General features: G+C 37.5%; 1 protein-coding gene across 5 annotated transcripts in view; it reads left to right on the top strand.

Moving 5' to 3' along the window:
- The window catches only part of ADGRG6 (adhesion G protein-coupled receptor G6), a 109642-nt gene that overhangs the window by 63716 nt on the left and 28313 nt on the right, over positions 1–17613 (top strand). For all 5 annotated transcript variants that reach the window (XM_027901106.1, XM_027901107.1, XM_027901105.1 and 2 more), the window contains 6 exons: positions 27–80; positions 9245–9387; positions 10092–10206; positions 13419–13480; positions 14881–15088; positions 15429–15594. In XM_027901106.1, coding sequence (XP_027756907.1) covers positions 27–80; positions 9245–9387; positions 10092–10206; positions 13419–13480; positions 14881–15088; positions 15429–15594 — 748 coding nt within the window. The remainder of the gene's footprint in view (positions 1–26; positions 81–9244; positions 9388–10091; positions 10207–13418; positions 13481–14880; positions 15089–15428; positions 15595–17613) is intronic.

Genomic DNA, 17613 nt, shown 5'->3' with positions numbered 1-17613 from the left:
CTAATTATTATCTATTTCTTTTATAGCATCCACCCAGGCTCCGTAAAAGAGGGAGCAAGAGAAAAAAGAAGTATTAAAAGGTAACCTGTTTAAAGATTTTTTCTCAATAGAGGCAACAGCTGCTATTACAAGTGGCTTTACAATAGGCTTTATTGTCTGTTATTGGATTCATTGTCTCTTATTTGGCATATGCTGCAAGTCTGTAAATATATGACTGCTGACAAGCTGAGTGCTCTGGATGTGCTTAGAAACCTAATACTGGTTATCATATTTGTTTTAGTTTAAACCTCATGTGCTTTAAACCTTAACAGATCATTTTTTTCAGAGCTCAGGTTTCATCCGTCACAGAACTGAATAGAGGTGCGATATTTAAGTTGTATGGCACACACAGCTCTCTTTAGCAACAAGGTGCAATACACTGGTATCTGTCCACTGTCACTGCATTTGTTCTCTTTAACTGGAGCCTTTTGAGTTAATAGACATCTTACTAGATGCAAAACACTAAAAACTCATGTTAGAATTGAAAGCCAAACTAGTGTGAGTTAAACTATTTACCATATGCTCTCATTTCCTGACTTCTGCTGGGCTTTGAGGCGCTGGAGTTGGAACAACCTCAAAGGCAGCCAAAGAAAGTTAGATGGGTCACACCCCCTGAAAATTTGGCCTCTGGGGGTTTCTTTGAAAGCACTAGGCTGATTTCTGAGGGATGTATGGGGAGGGAGGGAATCTTAAGACCAAATTAAGGAGAGGAAACCAAAACATCAATAGTCTTGCGAGGATGGGGCAATAAAAGAGTATGGGATGTATCTGTTTGCAGTTTAGGCAAAAGTCTCATAGAAAAGGACTTTAACTGCTGACTCTTGAGAACTGTCATGATAATGGTAGTAAGAGCTGGGTTTTTTAATTTCAGAGGTAGGCCAATATTCCCTGTTTACCATGAGAAGCAGCTAATGATGCTTCCAGTTTCTTACAGAGTTTACCTAGATATGAAAAGATCTGTAAAAGGTAGTATCTACTTCCCACGTAGCCACAGCAGAAAGACAGCTTTTATTGGCAAAAGCCATTTAACTGGTAAGCTGTAAGCCCAGTCTCTGAATGGGCTATTTTGCTCCTTGACCTACATTTACAGTAGGGTGTAGTGATGTGGGTAGGATTTTTTTTCCCACTTCTAAATGATATGGTTATGCCAGCAATGCCTTTCAAGTGGAGGCCATACCTCAGGTCTTACCAACAGTCCAAGACGGCTGAGGAATGTTAAGCTTTCCCCATCCTTATTCCTGCATCCTTTATGAGGCTAGCAGCAGCCCAGCTGCACACCTGATTACTTCTCCCCTTCCCACTATCCCATCCTCTGGATTTTTTTTTCTTTTTCCTGGTCTACTAAAAAAAAGGTGAAGAGGGAGAAATTATTCTAGTAATTTCCCTTTCCCTTTCCTGTTCCTACCGTTTTGTCATACAGTGAACATGCCACTAAATTACTTCTCATAACATATTATTCTTATGGGGAAGTAACTCAGAGGCAATAGAATTTCATGTTCATAATATATCATAAAGTTTGTCAAGAGAGGCCTGGTCTAATGAGAAGTTAATCTTCTTGTAGGCTCTAGTGCACTTTGTGTCAAGGTCAAATGGCATTTTGTCATCATTCTGAATTTAGTATAAATGTTGATCACATCACACAAGATATTAATGTTCTCCAATAATCAGGAGTGAAATGAAAATGTAATGAAACTTAGAAAACTTAGAAACTTAGAAAACAAAAACTTAGAAAACAAAACAAAAAAAAGAAGTCACGATTCAACTCAGCCTAGAAACCCCGTTGTGGTAATACAAGGCTAACTAAAAATTTAAGTGAGTTACATGATAGGTGACTAACAAAAATTACACCTATTATACGTGTATAGGAATATATACACAGTAAATTTTTGCCTTTTTTTGTGTATCTTTCGTATCTTGCATACATTTTCATGCATCATTTACCTTTTACAGAAGAGATATGTGAGAAAAACTGGTTAAAACAGCTTTCAGTCTTAGTTCTTCTGAGAGTATACGTATTCTTGTATGTCCTTCCTTTATGAAAAAAAAAAAAATATCAGCTTCCCAGTAGTCTTTCGTGTTCCTGGCTTTAGTAACCAGAGTGCCAGGTCTTTGAGGTTTCTAGATTTTGCAAGGAAGTTGAAGATCCAGAAAGCAAACCTTTTTTTCCTACTGCTTCCCATTTATTGCTTTCAAGATTCTTTGTTAGATTTTCCACTTTCTTCGGTTCTTACTGTATGGGATTCTTAGGAAATTCTACAGGACACTAGGGTAACATTTCAGAGAATAAAAAATTAACAGTTAAAGATAAGAAGTTCTTAATACCTGATGGACGTAATGGCAATTTCTCACTGCCCAGATGATCCACTGAAATGCTATGGCTATACGGAACTTGCTCACAGTGTGATTTCATGTAGTTACTATTAAATAAATATCCCTATAATTTATTTCTGTGAATAGTCATCCAAGTATTTTCTTATTTTTCCATTTTGGATAGTCAAGAACAAGTCTGTTGCAGCCTTAAGACATTTTACTTAGTTTTTAAGTACTTCTTATTCTATTTACCTTCGTGTTCATCTGAACAGAAATTCGCCCCACAGTTAAAATTTAAGACCTAAGCCATAACTACCATAGCCTTATCTTTATCTTTTACAGAAGTTAATATCTTAGTCTTAACTCTAACTACTAAGCCTTATTTCCCTTTTCTTAAGGGAAAAGATCATAGCCTTCTTATTTCTAAGGCACTATCATAATTCTTTAAAATTGCTCTTTGAGAAGATTTTTCCTCTCTTTTCATGAATCATATTCTTATCATTCGGATCACATATGTTTGTTTTCCTTTCCTTTTGGATTAGTATTTTATACAGCAGTAAAAAAAAGTCAACTAACAAAGCAACATTTCCTGGCCTTTTTTATACATTTTGCTTTGCTTCACCCTAATTCACCACACTGCTACCTTATCAAGGAGCTTCAGTTGTCAGTCGCCTCACCTAGTCTTCTTGCATGTGAAAGAGAAAGAATGGTAAGAGAGAATGATTCAGAGAAGAAATAGAAGCTTGAAGTGGGAGGTAGGAAGCTGGCTTTTTTTGTCACGTTAAAAATAGATGTTTTCCAAAAAAATACTTTAAACTCTACTGCATTCTGGAGAACAGCAAAACAAAATTATTGAATTGTGTTGTTGCCCTTTCATTGCTGAGTTCTGTGTGCTACAGAAATCCAAAGTACACCATTCTTATTAGACATTTGTGTACCTGGTGATGAAAGACAGAGTGGCAAGTCTAAATGTACATATTATTATCAGCACCTTTAATACTGTGACATCTCTGGATGACAGCAGTATATATCAGGTTAATATTTTGGTAGATTATTAACTACTTTAATAGACAGAATTTTATCACAGCAATATTTGACTTTGTGTTTCATTTTTGACTCTGGTCATACTGTTTCCATCTCCTAACGAGAGGGCAGCTGTTCGAAATAGACGGGAATTCAGCATGGCCTATGGACATAGCTCTTTCTCTGTTTCCCATTGTTTTTGCACAAACCTTTGAAAGTGAAACCAATTTATGGATTTTATGTGGTTAAACTATAAACGTGTTTGTTTCTTTCATTAATTCGTTGCCTTTTATGACTCTGCAGCTTTGTCAAAGCTTCCTGTGACTGCTGTCTCTGCCTTTTCCCAGAAGGGCCCTATTTGATCCTAGGTTTTGTCAGATGACTATATAGTGTTGCCTCGCAGTAGGGAAATTGGTCTTTAATAAACAGCTCAGCTGCCCTGCTTCTCCTTTCGTCTTTTAATTTGCAAGCAATTTTGAGGATTCAGGCCCCAATTAATTTATAAACTTTTCTCCATTTAACATACGAGTAAGTTTATGCTTTTTCCAACTTCCACTGCTTGATTGTCATAATTTTGACCTATTTCTAGTGTTTAATTGCTTCTACTATGGGAAACAACATTAATGTTAGTGCCGTTAAACATCTCATCCAAATCGAAAACCGCAGTGGTAGCCGTGGTGCAAAGACTAATAAACCTAAACAGAAATCTTTTCTCTTAGGAATGAAAATAGAGAGGAAAGGAAGAAATCAGAACTTCCCGGGCCTAGTCCTGCTTTTTGAAGTTTGTGAGAGTTTTGACACCAGTGTCAATGAGGCACATTCAGAGTCCTGCATGCCATGTTTTTGAGTGTTGTGTTTCCTAATGTAAAGTTTAATGCACTTGGATAGAACTTAGATTAATTAGATTGTGTAATAGTTTTAGGCAGGAGTTAGGAACATCAGAGCAGCACAGTTTTGCTTTTGTAGTCCTGAGTGAGTGTTAGGCTTTTTACATTCTTTGTAGATTACTTCAAGTTATTTGTTATAAAATAATTATGCTGTTCTTGTTATAAATGAACATATCTGGGATGTCTACTACTGTTTTAAAAATTTTCCTGGTTTCTACTGGTGAGATTTTAGGAACAACTTAGACCTGGCCCACCTCTACCCTCTGCAACTTCAACTTCATTGTTACTGAAGGCAGTAGTGGACAGGCTTTACTATGGCTGAGAAACATTTTAAAATTCCACATAATGTATATATTATGTATAATATTTCTGTTTGAAGAACCAACTAACAAAGCACCAAGCAGAAATCCTGAGGTTTCTCCACAGTGGCTTGCTGGCATCTTGTGTCCATGACATATAAAGAAAGCCTTCATCACAGATAGAGGAGGTTGGGAAGCCCTTTCAAGTGACTGAAGGATGATCCCTTCTTAATCTCTTGATGAAGCTTCTTGCTCTTGGTCCAGCTTCCAGTTGCTTCCTTTATCTTTCCACTGGCTTTAATTAGATTTAATGTAGATCTGACATTGTTAGATGACGTTTTTAGGAAAGTAGTGCATTGGGGAATGAGGAATGGGGTATGGGGGTTTTCTACGTCGTTTCAGAACATAGTTCAAGGGTAACCAAAAACTCATTTCAGCAAAGACAAGATGTTAAATGTGAGGGATTCCAGCCCTTTCCTTTTTGTCTCTTTGCAACATTCTGTAATAATGAATAGCCTTCATACCAAGTTATCACATATCATAAGTGCCTTCTGTTGAAAAACCGTAGTTGATTGTATTCCCACACCAGATCTGCAAGGAGCAGCAAGGCCCAGAGACACAAGGACAGGCACAGATGCATGACCAGGGTGCTTGTAACACTGTTCTGCTACAACGGTCATTAACTAAAAAAGGAAGGCTCAAGATACTTTTATTTTTAATAGTCCAAAAAGTAGCTTCAGTTTTTAGTTTTGTGTCCTGAAATCTCAGATTTTATATTTTAACTATAACATCACCTTCTCCTGAGAAACGTAACTCTTTATCCTTGGCATTACTTTGAATGTCTGTGTTATGCTGAGTCATAGTTTTTTGCTCTCTGTTCTGAACATTTTAATAACATTGTAGTCAAAATCACCTCAAGTAAAAATTTATCCACAACTCAGATGCTTTTGTGGAATGCTTTTAGTTTCCCTCTACTTTCTTATTTATTTGTGTCTCATTCTGTGTGTTTTCTAACATTTTGTCTGCTCTTTGTGTTGCATCTTCACTGAGTGAATTAAACAATAGTCAGCTCTTTTTTTGTTTGTCTGGTTAATGTGAAGAAGATAGTACTGTTCACAGGTGGGCCTGTCTGTGCTGCCAGTCTTGGCTTATAGCTACCCATCGTTGCTTGTCTTCCCAGCATAACAGCAAGATTGATAAAGAATTTAATGTTGACATCTGAAAACTTTTTAAAATACACCAAGGTAGTTAGCAATGACATTCCTGGTGACTTTGAGTGGAAATTTAGATTCCCTGAGTACTTAGCTTCTTTAAAAATGATTCCTTATATTCTTTAAATCAAGTAACATTAACTGTGAAAGAAATTAATAGTGATTTGTGAAACAGTTTGACAACAACAGTAATTCAGTACTGGTTCAGACTGCCTCATACAACAGAAAGGAGAAATGTGCATTGCTAATTATCAACCACATCTCTTCAGGTACAAGACAGTCTGTGCTGCATGGTTCACATGGTTTGTTAATCCTTCCTTCAGGCTCCTCACATCGTGGAGCAGGGAGACCACAGCCTGTGTGTAGGCACACTGTCCTGGAATAGCTCTGAGTCACGCTGCCAGAGAATAAAGCTGGCTTTGTGGTACAAGCCATGGCAGTGCAGGCTCCACCACCGCCTCCTGTGCCTCTGATGAGGGTGAAGCTTAGTAAATTCCTTTCTCTGAGCCAGCTTAGCTCAACAGACCAGGACAAAGTGGGAGAAACACTGGTCTTCCCCTGCTTTCCTGCTTGCTCCAGCTGTCACCATTTCAATCAAAGAAAAGAGAAACATACTTATCCCCACTGTGTTTACATACATTACAGTCTATTTTTTTTAATATCGATAGTTATAATGCTGGAAGTACAGGTTACTGTAGATAATGTGTAATTTATAATTGATTACTGCTGTGAGAATCTATCTGCTTTTATATGGCACACAATAAATAGCAAATCCAGAAATACCAGCAGAACATGGCAGCATTGCCATTTATTTGAGTGTAGACCTACTGTTTCCCAAATCAAGAATTTGTTCTTCGCCATTAAAATGTTTTCTTTCTGGGATCTGAGTGTGACAAAAGTGGAAGGAAGCACTCAGCTTCTTATTGCGTCAGCTGTCAAGTTAAAAGGTATTTATTTACTTTGGGAAGTTAGCATGAGTCATTCTGAGAAATTTATAGACATTTTTTTCACCATATTATGGAGTAGGCTCTTATTATACAGTATACATGACTTGCAATCTAGGATTTTCTCAGAAAACAAGTAACAGATCGGTTTAAGAGATTATTTTTATCAGCGCTTCATTATCAATACTTTCCTCTATAATTTTTCAAGATAACTGCAACCAGTTCTACCTCATCCATCTTTATACATTCTCTTTTGTTACTATTATCCCTCTGCCCCGTTATGAATACTAAATATCATTTTGGTTAGTTGGGAGTCCTGAAACAGGCAGTTTAACAGTAGCAGTGACTGTTCAGAACTTCTGTTTTGCAGCCAGAGTACTGAGGTAGGGAGTGGCATCAATATATTAAGTTTTCCTCTTCTGAAGTAAAGGGAATAGACAAGTGAAGCCAGGATCTTTTAGGAAAAATGGTTAAGTGCCAGGAGACTTGGGCTGAAGTACTGAAGGGCTGAAGGAATTGGCAGTCTTGTAGGCAATTTCCATGCTTCTGCTAAAAATAAATGCCATAATAAACTTGTGCTTTGTAATATATCCGAGGTATACAGCAAAAGCCTACTAATGCATATCTACCCTACTAGAGGCTATTTGCCATTTATATGTTAAACACTCCACAGAGACAAAAGAAATGTTAGGAGGAACTCAGTATATCTGGGAGCAGGGCAGGAGCAACCTGGCCAGGGATAGTTGTCATTTCTCTGCTAAAATACATTCACTATGAAAAAGGCAAGCCAAGCCAGCAGGTGGTCACATTTTTATCTTTCTTCTCCAGTAACATGCTACCAGTAAAACAGTAAATATGCCAAGAAAAAAGAAAAGTGTGTTGGTGTTCAAAAACAATAAAAGAAAACAAACAACCAGGGTCGGTGTATATTTATTTACTTATTTATTTACATCTGCAAAAGTTAAATGTGTGGAGTATTTAGTTCACATTTGTAATTTCATTATGAGGTTTGGAATTTCCTTTTCTTTTTTGTTGTGGGTGTTTTTTTTGTTGTTGTTGGGGGTTTTTTTGTTGTTGTTGTTTTCTAGACTGAGAGGTTGTTTTCTAATGCCAGTTGTTTTAATGCCATTTCAGTAATGAGAGAGTACTTCAGAATTCTTGGCTGGAGTTACTCAGTTTTCAGAATGATGTCTGACGGAAAGAGAGTTAAATCTGCCATCTCAGAGCAACATCTGTACACTAAGCTGTAGTTTTATACTGTACCATATAAGGCACCTCTGGAAAGTACAATTCTGAGTTGCCATCATGAGGATGTCTTTCTGGAAGATTTTTTTTGTGTTGAAGTCCTTGTCTGTCTAGAAAGCAGTACCTGAAAACCCTACTAACCCTTTCAAGCACTCCTATAGTTTTTTTGTGCTTCTGTAGACCACAAGACCCTTTAGCTGACTGTTGCTTTCTTGCACAGGGTGGCTGCAGGTAAAGGCAGCTCTGATCCGTTTGTGCCATGATCACAGTGTGTGTGCTGGCAGTGCTGTTGCTTCTCAGGCTGCCAGGAATGGCTCACACACTGCAAAGGTCTGTCTTTATTCAGGCTGATGGGTATCCAAGGGCAAGGCTAAGATGAAGACAGACTAAAGAAGGTTTGCTTTTTCCTTTTTTTCACGTCTTGGCTTGCACGAAGATCCAGTGTTCCATACTTTAGTGGCGTCATGTCCTACTAGCCAGAGCCAAGCAATGCTCTTGGGTACCAGCATATTCTCATGTGTTTCTTTATGTCCCAGGAGGAAACTTCTGGGCCTTCCACTGTGGGTTTATTTCCTTTGTCCTGCTAGAACTGCTTTGCTGTTCATGATTTCCCTTCCAGAAAAGCTATGGTTTTGGACAAGGGTGGGGACTGTTTTATTTCTCTCACAGGAAAGAGACTTGGGCACTTTGAACTACTTCTTATGCCCAAGAAAGTAGCAGTGGGCCACAGTACAAAACAACTGTTAGTGCTCAAATTTGAATTACTCATTTGAGCAACTCGACTTTCATAATTACATCTAAAAACTTCAGAAGTGTGTTTTTCATTCCATTAGAATCTAGAGATTTAAGTGGTAGGTATCTGTTCTTTGTTAATTTTCTAGTCTTCCTGCATAGTCAATGTAGAGGTAGATCCTCTGAAGGTGGGATGAATCAGCTCTTACGTTTCTAAGCCATCAGCAAACAGATTTTTAAATTTAATTAGGGCCTATAGACTCATAAGTCTATGGTTTCATCTTTTAATAGCTTTTAAAATAATCCAACTCTGCTGAAAACATTTCTTAGCTCTTTTAATGAGATGTTTCTTTAATGGTAACCAGAAGATGAAATTTCCCAACCATATTTTCTTGTTGTGGCCTTATATTTAAAAATAATTTACAGATAATGTGTAACATTGTGATGATGACACTGTTCTATACTCAGAAAACCAGAGTTTGTCAGATATTTTTATTTCCACACATTTGGCCTCTACTGTTCTGACTCAAACACTTGGATACTTTTCCTTGCAGTTTTGGCGTGTTGGCTCTTCTGGTTTATAATGCTACCAACAACATCAATTTAGAAGAGGAAGACATCCGACAGAAGCTAATAAGTAATAATCGAACTATAGAAGAAGGATATCAACTTCACACTGTGGATGTTGATCCAGTGGGTAAGTAGTGTTTGGCTTTGTTACACAACAAATTTTGTTTGCTTGTCTATAAATAAGCATCTTCTGTGTTGAAGTAATCACACATTTCCAAATGGTATCACTGTTTGAGATTTTAAATTGTTCCCATAAGCTTCATTGTTCCGCTAATCTCAGAGAGCCGTGGTTAAGATATCATTTTAACATGAACATAGTTGTCTGGGTTGCTTTAGTCAGTGTTGGCTGTCTGATTCAGAGGCTGGGACAGCTCCTGACAGCTCCTCTGATAGCTTGAGGATGACAAAGTATGTTCTACAACCAGAGCTAAAAATGACCTCCATTTTGGACCTCCAAGGCCCATCATCCACACTTTTCAACGCTGTTCTCCTTCCAGCTACTGTCCTTAATCTATATCTTTTTAGCTGTCATCTTTTTCCATTCAACCACTACCAGTCAAAAATTGCTCTTCCTTTGGAAGGGAAGAGGTGGAGACTGTTGGAGTGCAAATGGATGCAGCATGGGTGTTCAGCTGTTTCCCCTGAGCAGCAGCAGCATATATGATCTCCTGTTACCCACCCTTCTATTGCCACTCTAAAGCAAACAACCAAGTGTTTAAATTGAAGACAGTTTTGTGCTGTAGACTGGTTGCTGTGCTGAGGACGAGAAATGGAAAATGGTTAGATGGAGAAATTTGCTGTTAACAATAGTATTATCATTAATTTTTACAGAAAAGTGTTTAGCTGAAGAAAACCCTCCAAACTATTTTTGGCCAGATACCAGACCTACTGTGACCAACTTCACATTTTGCCATGGGAGCACAGTTCAGACTGCATCAAGAACCTGGTAGGTGTTCAAATGTCTGAGAAGATGAGTTGCTTCAGATGCGACTTTCTGGTTGTATAGTTAATCTGCATTCTCCATAATGGTTGCTATTGGCTGGTATTGTGCTTCAGGAAGATGATTTCTATACTATGAGAGATTTTGTACATGCAGTAAAAGTATGTACTTGATTGATAAGAAAAAAAGGCTCATCTACCACTTCTATAGGGCATTTTGAGGCCCAAAATTAATACATGTTCTAAGTGACTATAAAAATAGCATCTTCTTACAGAGTGAAACTGCTTTATTCAAGTCATAGGATCACAGAACAGTTTGGGTTGGAAAGGACCTTTAAAGGTCATTTGGTTCCAACCTCCTTTGGCCAGGCACACCTTTCACTAGTCCAATTTACTAAGAGCCCTTTCCAGCCTGATTTTGAATATTGTCAGGGATGGGGTACCCACAACCTCTCTGCGTAACGTGTTCTAGCATCTCACCACCCTCAAAGTAAAACATTTCTTCCTAATATCTGAAACCTAATCTCTCTCAGTTTGAAACCATTCACCATTGTCCTGTCACTACATCCCCTTGTAAAAAAGTCCCTGTGCAGATCTCTTGTAGCCCTCTGTAGGTGTTGGAAGACTTCTATAAGGTGTCCCCAGAGCCTTTTCTTCTCCAGGTAGAACAACCCCAAATCTCTCAGCCTGTCTTTATAGGAGAGGTGTTCCAGCCCTTTGATCATCTCTTGTGGCCCTTCTCTGGACTTGCTCCAACAGGTCTACATTCCTCTTATGTCAGGGGCTCCAGAGCTGGATGCAGTAATTTAGTTGAGGTCTCATGAGAGCAAAGCAGCAGAATCATCTCCCTTGACCTATTGACCACATTGCTTTTGATGCAGCCCAGGATATGGTTGGATTTCTAGGCTGCAAGCTCATATTGACAGGTCACATTAAGATTCTCTTCAACCAACATCCCCAAATCCTTCTCTTCGAGTTTGCTCTCAATCCATTCTCCTCCCAGCCTGTATTTGTGCTTGAGATTGCCCTACCCACATGCAGGACCTTGCACTTGGTAATGGTATTTATTCTACCGAAACCAAAGTTTCATACTTGCTGCCATTCCACTACTACTATCACCCATGTGTAAGAAATAGAATAAAATTCTATGCACTTGAGATGTGCATTTGATTTAGTCCAGAACATCTCATCTCATCAGGGAAAAGTAAAAGAAATCGTGAAACGATGGTTAGCCATAATTGAAGGTGGGGATAATCTTATGCTTAAAGATTTGAACTTGTGTTTTTAAGGTGTAGGACTATTTTCCCTAATGTAGGCTTTCTTTGCAAACACCTACAAAAGACTTTGACTCTGTATCTCTATTTCCTATTTGTAAAATGGCAATATTATTACTTCCATTAATGTATTACCAAAACACTATGGCTTTGATCTCCTTTGAGTACCTTAAACATAGTTATGATGATGCAGTATTAATTGGTTTCCTCAGTATTTAGGGTGATTACCATTAAGGGCAATATATGAGTCTTATCCACCCACATTGCATCTGGAACATGTTCTGAGAAGACCAGATCTCTTACTTCTTGAAAACAGCATGGCAACATGGATATGAATCAGCTTTGAGGTTCTGTGCCAAACAGGAAAGCAACCTGCATTATATTTAAATAACTCACTTCCTCAGCCTCCTAATCTTGTACAAGAAGGGATTCTGATTGACTAACTTTTGTTGTAGACTAAGTAGTGCAGAAGTCAAACTGTTTTTAAGTCAGAGCTTCAGAATCATTAAAAATTAAGGTTTCTGGCCTTTACTGTCCCAGTATTGCTTATCTTTATTGTTTATTTGTGGTCTACACAATACCATCGATTGATTGTGTACCACACTTCTAAAAAAAATTACTATGTTCTGCCCTGTGCTGTGCTTTCCTTCCCTCTTACTCCACTAGCTTTTACCAATATGGAGCACTGGTGGGACATGTTTCAAAAGAAGAGGAAGTTCTTCTAACAGTTTCTTCTAGTCCTGTGCATCCTAGAGTAGAAGATTACCTGCTAGTGTGCTGTTATAATAAATATGATCAGCTGAAGAATAATGTTATTTTATCATGTGCTGAGTGAAAGAATAAGTTTTTCCCATTCACCATCCTGCCTTTGCCATGCTATAACATGATTGTCTTTAAAGAAAACTGAAGAAAAGGTGTATTTAATTTTGAAGCCATTGTTACAGAGTGACAAAGATGATTAAGGGACTGGTACATCTCTGTTACTAGGAAAGGCTGAGGGAGCTGGGCCTTTTCAGCCCCAAGAAGAGGCGACTGAAAGGGGACCTCATCAGTGTCTCTAAATATCTCAAGGGAGGGTGTCAAGATGATAGAGCTAGGCTCTTCTTGGTGGTGCCAAGCAGTAGGACAAGAGGGAACAAACAGAAACTGGTGCACAGGAAATTCCACCTGAGTATGAGGGAGAACCTCCCTACTGTGAGGGTGACCAAGTACTGGAACAGATTGCCCAGAAAGGTTGTGCAGTCTCCCTCCCTGGAGATATTCAGGAACTATCTGGGTGCAATTCTGTGCCATGTGCTCCAGGATGACCCTGCTTGAGCAGGGAGGTTCCTGGAGCATATGATCCATTGTGGTCCCTTCCAACCTGACCTATTCTGTGATTCTGTATTTTGCTATGGTAAGGCTTGGGGGGAAAAAAAAAAAAAAAAAAAAAAAGATATCTTTTTATCTACCCCTTACTTTGGATCTAGATCTAAAATTGACTTGCCCTAGTTTTCATGGATGGCATAATTTATATCTTCACGTAACTCCTCTGCATGTTCTTCTGAGAGGTATTATGGCTTGCAGTTGACTTGATCAAAGCCATTTACATCAAGGATAAATTATAGAAACAGCACCTGAGTGGCCATAACAGGGGCATAATAGTTTGTGTTACCATTTGGGTATTTCCTGAAATAAAAGACCAGAATTTCCATTGAAGCAGTTTGTCAAATCAGTATAGGAATCAGCTGGCAATTTGTCCACAAGAACTAGGCTTTCTCTTAGCGCTGTCGCTTAATTGATCACATACTACCATTCTCAAGTATTCGTATTGCGTTTCACTAGGGGCCATATTGCTAGCAGTGTTGTGAATTGAGAAGAGTGTGACACCTGCATAAGAATTATGAAATATGTATGCAACTTTGTTACTATATTTCATGTGAATTTTGTAATTTTTCCTCCTTAGCTATTTGGGTCTGCAGAATTATACATCATACTGGGGTCAGCCTGATCTTAGAAATTGCACAGGTGGGTATAATTGATGTTGGTCTTCAGCTAAAGGAATAGTGTGGTAGACTTTGATTACTGCTTCCTATAAGGAAGTTACATTAAGGAAGAATATCTTTCTTCTTTATGCTAAGTTGTTTAAAAATCTTTCTAAATAATCAAGTAAATAGTTAAACTCTGAGGTAGGGCAACAGGTTCAATCACATCACCCATTAAAAGCTCTGAATACGAATTACTGAAATAAACTCTTCTGGTAATTTAAGCAAGAGTAGATGAACGTGGTTTCTTTTGATATTCAAGTTAGGACAAATTTTTAAATGTTTCCAATACCTGTAGCTGCCATGGGAAATACACCCACTCTTCACTGGACTTTCGATCAGACGTTTTCAGATTTATTCTCAGTTTGTAAAATAGCCCTTGATGTCACTCTGACCATAAAAGAGTAATAAAATAACAAGACAACAATTTTATGGCCCATTCTTTTAGTGTCAGAGCTAGTGAAGAGAATTGTACTCTTGTGTGTATTTCAGAGCACCTTCAAGGAAGCTCCTGTTCTGAACTGCTTTCTTGGAGAAGCTTCTTTTTCTTTCTTCACTGATAGAGGTGTCATAAGGAGCCTGGCTTCGTAACTTAGTTGATTGAGTACTTGCAGTCAGACTATGTGAGAGCATCTTGTCATGTAAAATGAACATTCTAAAGTAAATGTACCAAGAGCTGTATTATTAAAAAAACGGCATTAAAACCCCACAGCCAGTTGCAGACTGAAGAAGGCTGATATATCAAAATCTTATTTGCGAATTCCAATAAATCTCAAATATTTTGATATTGTAAAAGGTTAGCATTCACTTTAGTTTTTGTCCAGGTGGCATTGAAATTACAGTTTAGCATGTAATTTACACTAATGTTTTGCTGTTGGGCACACCATAAAACTTTCCTTACCGGGAGGAAACTTCTCATGAAATTTCTTGTGTGTCATATTGCCAACCCTCTGATGAGTAAGAGAACCATCCTCTGAAAGAACTGAAACATTTGCAGTGGGGTCAGACTTTCTTCACAAAGCTTAAAAGAGTGAATACTCTTTCAGCAATAGTGAAAGAGTGAAACTGTTTTGTCATTGAAAAAAATTGACTTTTTGTTCCTTACTTTTTGTTTCAATCAGCTGTTTCAATAATAGTTCTGATTTACAAACTCAAATCAAAATAAAATAAAACTCTACCAGTGAGGACAGTATATAATCAGCAGGTTCTATATACATTTTTAAAAAACTATAAATTTGACAAAATGATAAAATCCTATGTTCATTCCTAGTACCATGGAACATTCTCTAGATTTCAGCAATGTGAGTAAAAGTTTGTATTTCCAGATTACTTCAGGACTGTAATGCATTATTTTCTCTTTTTTACCTGATTGTGTGTTTACAGAAAATGCAGCTGATATAGCCAATCAGCTTCTGAATCTCACTGGTGAAGGGCAGCAGCTAACCTCAGACAAAGTAAATGATGTTGTGCAGAAGCTCAAAAAAATTGTTAATGATGAAGAAATTGATGAATCTTTAGGTTCTACTGTGGTGACGATTTTTTCCAATATTCTAACCAGTTCAGATAGTGTATTGGCAGCCTCATCTTCAGAGTAAGTATTTCTTCATTTGAGAAAAGCTTTTGAGAGCAACCTGCAAGGCTGTAAGGATTCATCCTTCCATAAACACAGAAATGACTGTGGCACAAAAATCAAACTTTTCTGATTTTTATCAAAAAGAGTTTTCCAAATTAGATACACAAATATTTCTTCTTGTACTAAAATTATGTGCCTGACTAAGACAAAGTATTTGGATGGAAAAAAAGAAGTCTTCTGATACATGACACAGCATAGATATAAGTATTGTTGAAAAATTGTTTCAGGACCAGTGATATATAGTCAGTTTCTATCAGTCAAAAGCTTTTGTTTTGAATAATTTAACTTCTGTTTTTAGGGCTCTAAAAACTATTGATGCCTTGGCTTTAAAGATCCATTTCACTGGACCATCCATGCGTATTTCAACACGAAATCTCGCACTTGGAGTGTCTTCTATAAACTCAACTTCATTCAAAGGTCGTTCTTTCTGTGTCAGTCCACAGAATAATGCATCTGATTTCCAGGTACAGAACAAGCAGTTGTATTTGAATGTGAAATGTACCTGTTGTTCCAAGTGTGTTTACTGTGGTTCTTATAAAAACAGTTACAACTTCCAATTCTCCCCCTACTCTCTATTTCCTTTTTCCTGCAATCACCCAAACAGATTAATGTAGTATTTCCTTGACTGACAGGAAACACAGATAAACTCACATTCCATGCAGATAAAAAGTAATTTGCTTATAAATCCAGAACAACTTGACCCTTTTTTTAGTTTTGTGAGGTTTTTTTACTCTTGAAAAAGGAGAATAATCTTCAACAGTCTGTTGTATTATCCCTTGTACACGAGCTAACAATTCCATTGATGCCTTTCAACTTTAGAATAAGACTCCTAGATGTACTTATCTACATACAGATTTCTTTAGATGCAATAGGTCTTCAATCTTCCATTATAGTTTTAACACTTACTGCTAGAAGAGTCCTACGACTGACCGTGTTGTCCACATAAAGGTTGATAGGCTTGTACCATTTAGAAATGTCTGAGGTGGTTCAAGGCACTCGTGTAGAGCTTGGCCAGCCTAGACATTAAAACCAAAAGAAACAGAGATCGCTCAAAATGCAGGAAGGTCTCCAGTGCTACAGTATCTAGACAGGCTAGGATAGTTAAGATATTTATTGTCACCTCAAAAATATTTTTCTCTTCCCCCCCCCACCCCCAAATAAAAAATCAGACATCTGAAAGTTTGAAATAGAATTTGAGATGCACATGAGCACCTAAAGGATTTTCCAAAGGTTCTTTGTAAATATATAGTGAGGAGATGCTAAGACTTTAAATTTCACTATATGCCTAACTACACCTTATAACACCTAAATGCTTTCAAAAGTGCAGGACAATGTTTTTTGGGGGGGAGGTGAAAATGTGGTCTCAGTTCCCTGGGTGTTTAAGCATTCAAGTACAGTGAGCCTTACTTGGAGAAACACACAGAAAATATTACACAGAAAAAGAAAAAAATCTACTGTCATTTGGGCCAGAGGAACCAAAACTGAATTCAACAAAACATGTCATCATGCAGACAGTTAAAGAATAATCTTTAAAGATCTAAGAGACTAAGAATAATTTTAAAAGGTATTAGTAACATAGTAGGCTTCAGGCCTTTTACGTGTATATAGACTTAGGATCAAAACTCAGATGCTGTTTTAAATAGATACAAATACATTTCATGTAACTGAGTTTTCACATATTTCTATTCATAGACATTTTGGCTAAAATTTCTTTGAATCAATTTTATCAGAAATTTTTGATGATTGTAAATCTACTTTTGTTTAACTCTCATATTAATGAAGCTCCTTAATAGCTGTTTTCAGCTTTGTTTTCAGGGGAATGTTTCTCTTCCAGATTCATCTTTTATTTATGGAAAGAGGAAAGGAAAAATTCTAAAACCAGGTTTTGGATGTTGGCTTGTATAACAAGAATTATCATCTGTGGCTTGAGGGCATCCAGGAATCTTCTCATCCTGGAATCATTTATTACAGCACTGCCTAAATAATCATAAAATCCAAACTTCGTCAAAGTATTTTTAATGTTCCTATTGGAACATGAGCTTCTTCTGAGGCTTTCACATTTCAAACAGCTGATTGAGAATCCTTAGCATCCTTCCTACTCGAAAAATCTTCAGCAGCTGTGGTCACCCTTTATATTTTCCATGCCTTTTAGGAAAGATACTTGCTATCCCTCCTGGAGGGAGATTCCCTTGTGAAAGCCCAGTTTTTCACCAGTGATGTGATCTTCTATCCTAGGCTCATCAGGGAACAGTAAACTCTTCAAGATGTATGTCAAAATATTTCCGGATTTTTTCTTTTTTTTTTTTTTTTTAAGTAGATATCAAGCAAATTTATCCATGGCAATTTGGAAAGATTCTATTTCAGTCCCCTGTGTCATATGTTTCTTGCCAAACCTTTGACTAAGTTAGGTTTTGGTGATTCATATTATTAAATTGTTCCTGTAATATATCCATGCTTCTTTATAGAAGTCTCTTCCACTCCCA

The sequence above is a fragment of the Empidonax traillii genome, unplaced genomic scaffold, assembly GCF_003031625.1.
Source record: "Empidonax traillii isolate 1590-97213 ecotype Southwest subspecies unplaced genomic scaffold, ASM303162v1 scaffold762:size303542, whole genome shotgun sequence".
Classification (NCBI taxonomy): domain Eukaryota; kingdom Metazoa; phylum Chordata; class Aves; order Passeriformes; family Tyrannidae; genus Empidonax; species Empidonax traillii.
The sequence above is the reverse complement of the archived record's forward strand: the minus strand, read 5'-3'. Positions and strand labels throughout refer to the sequence as shown.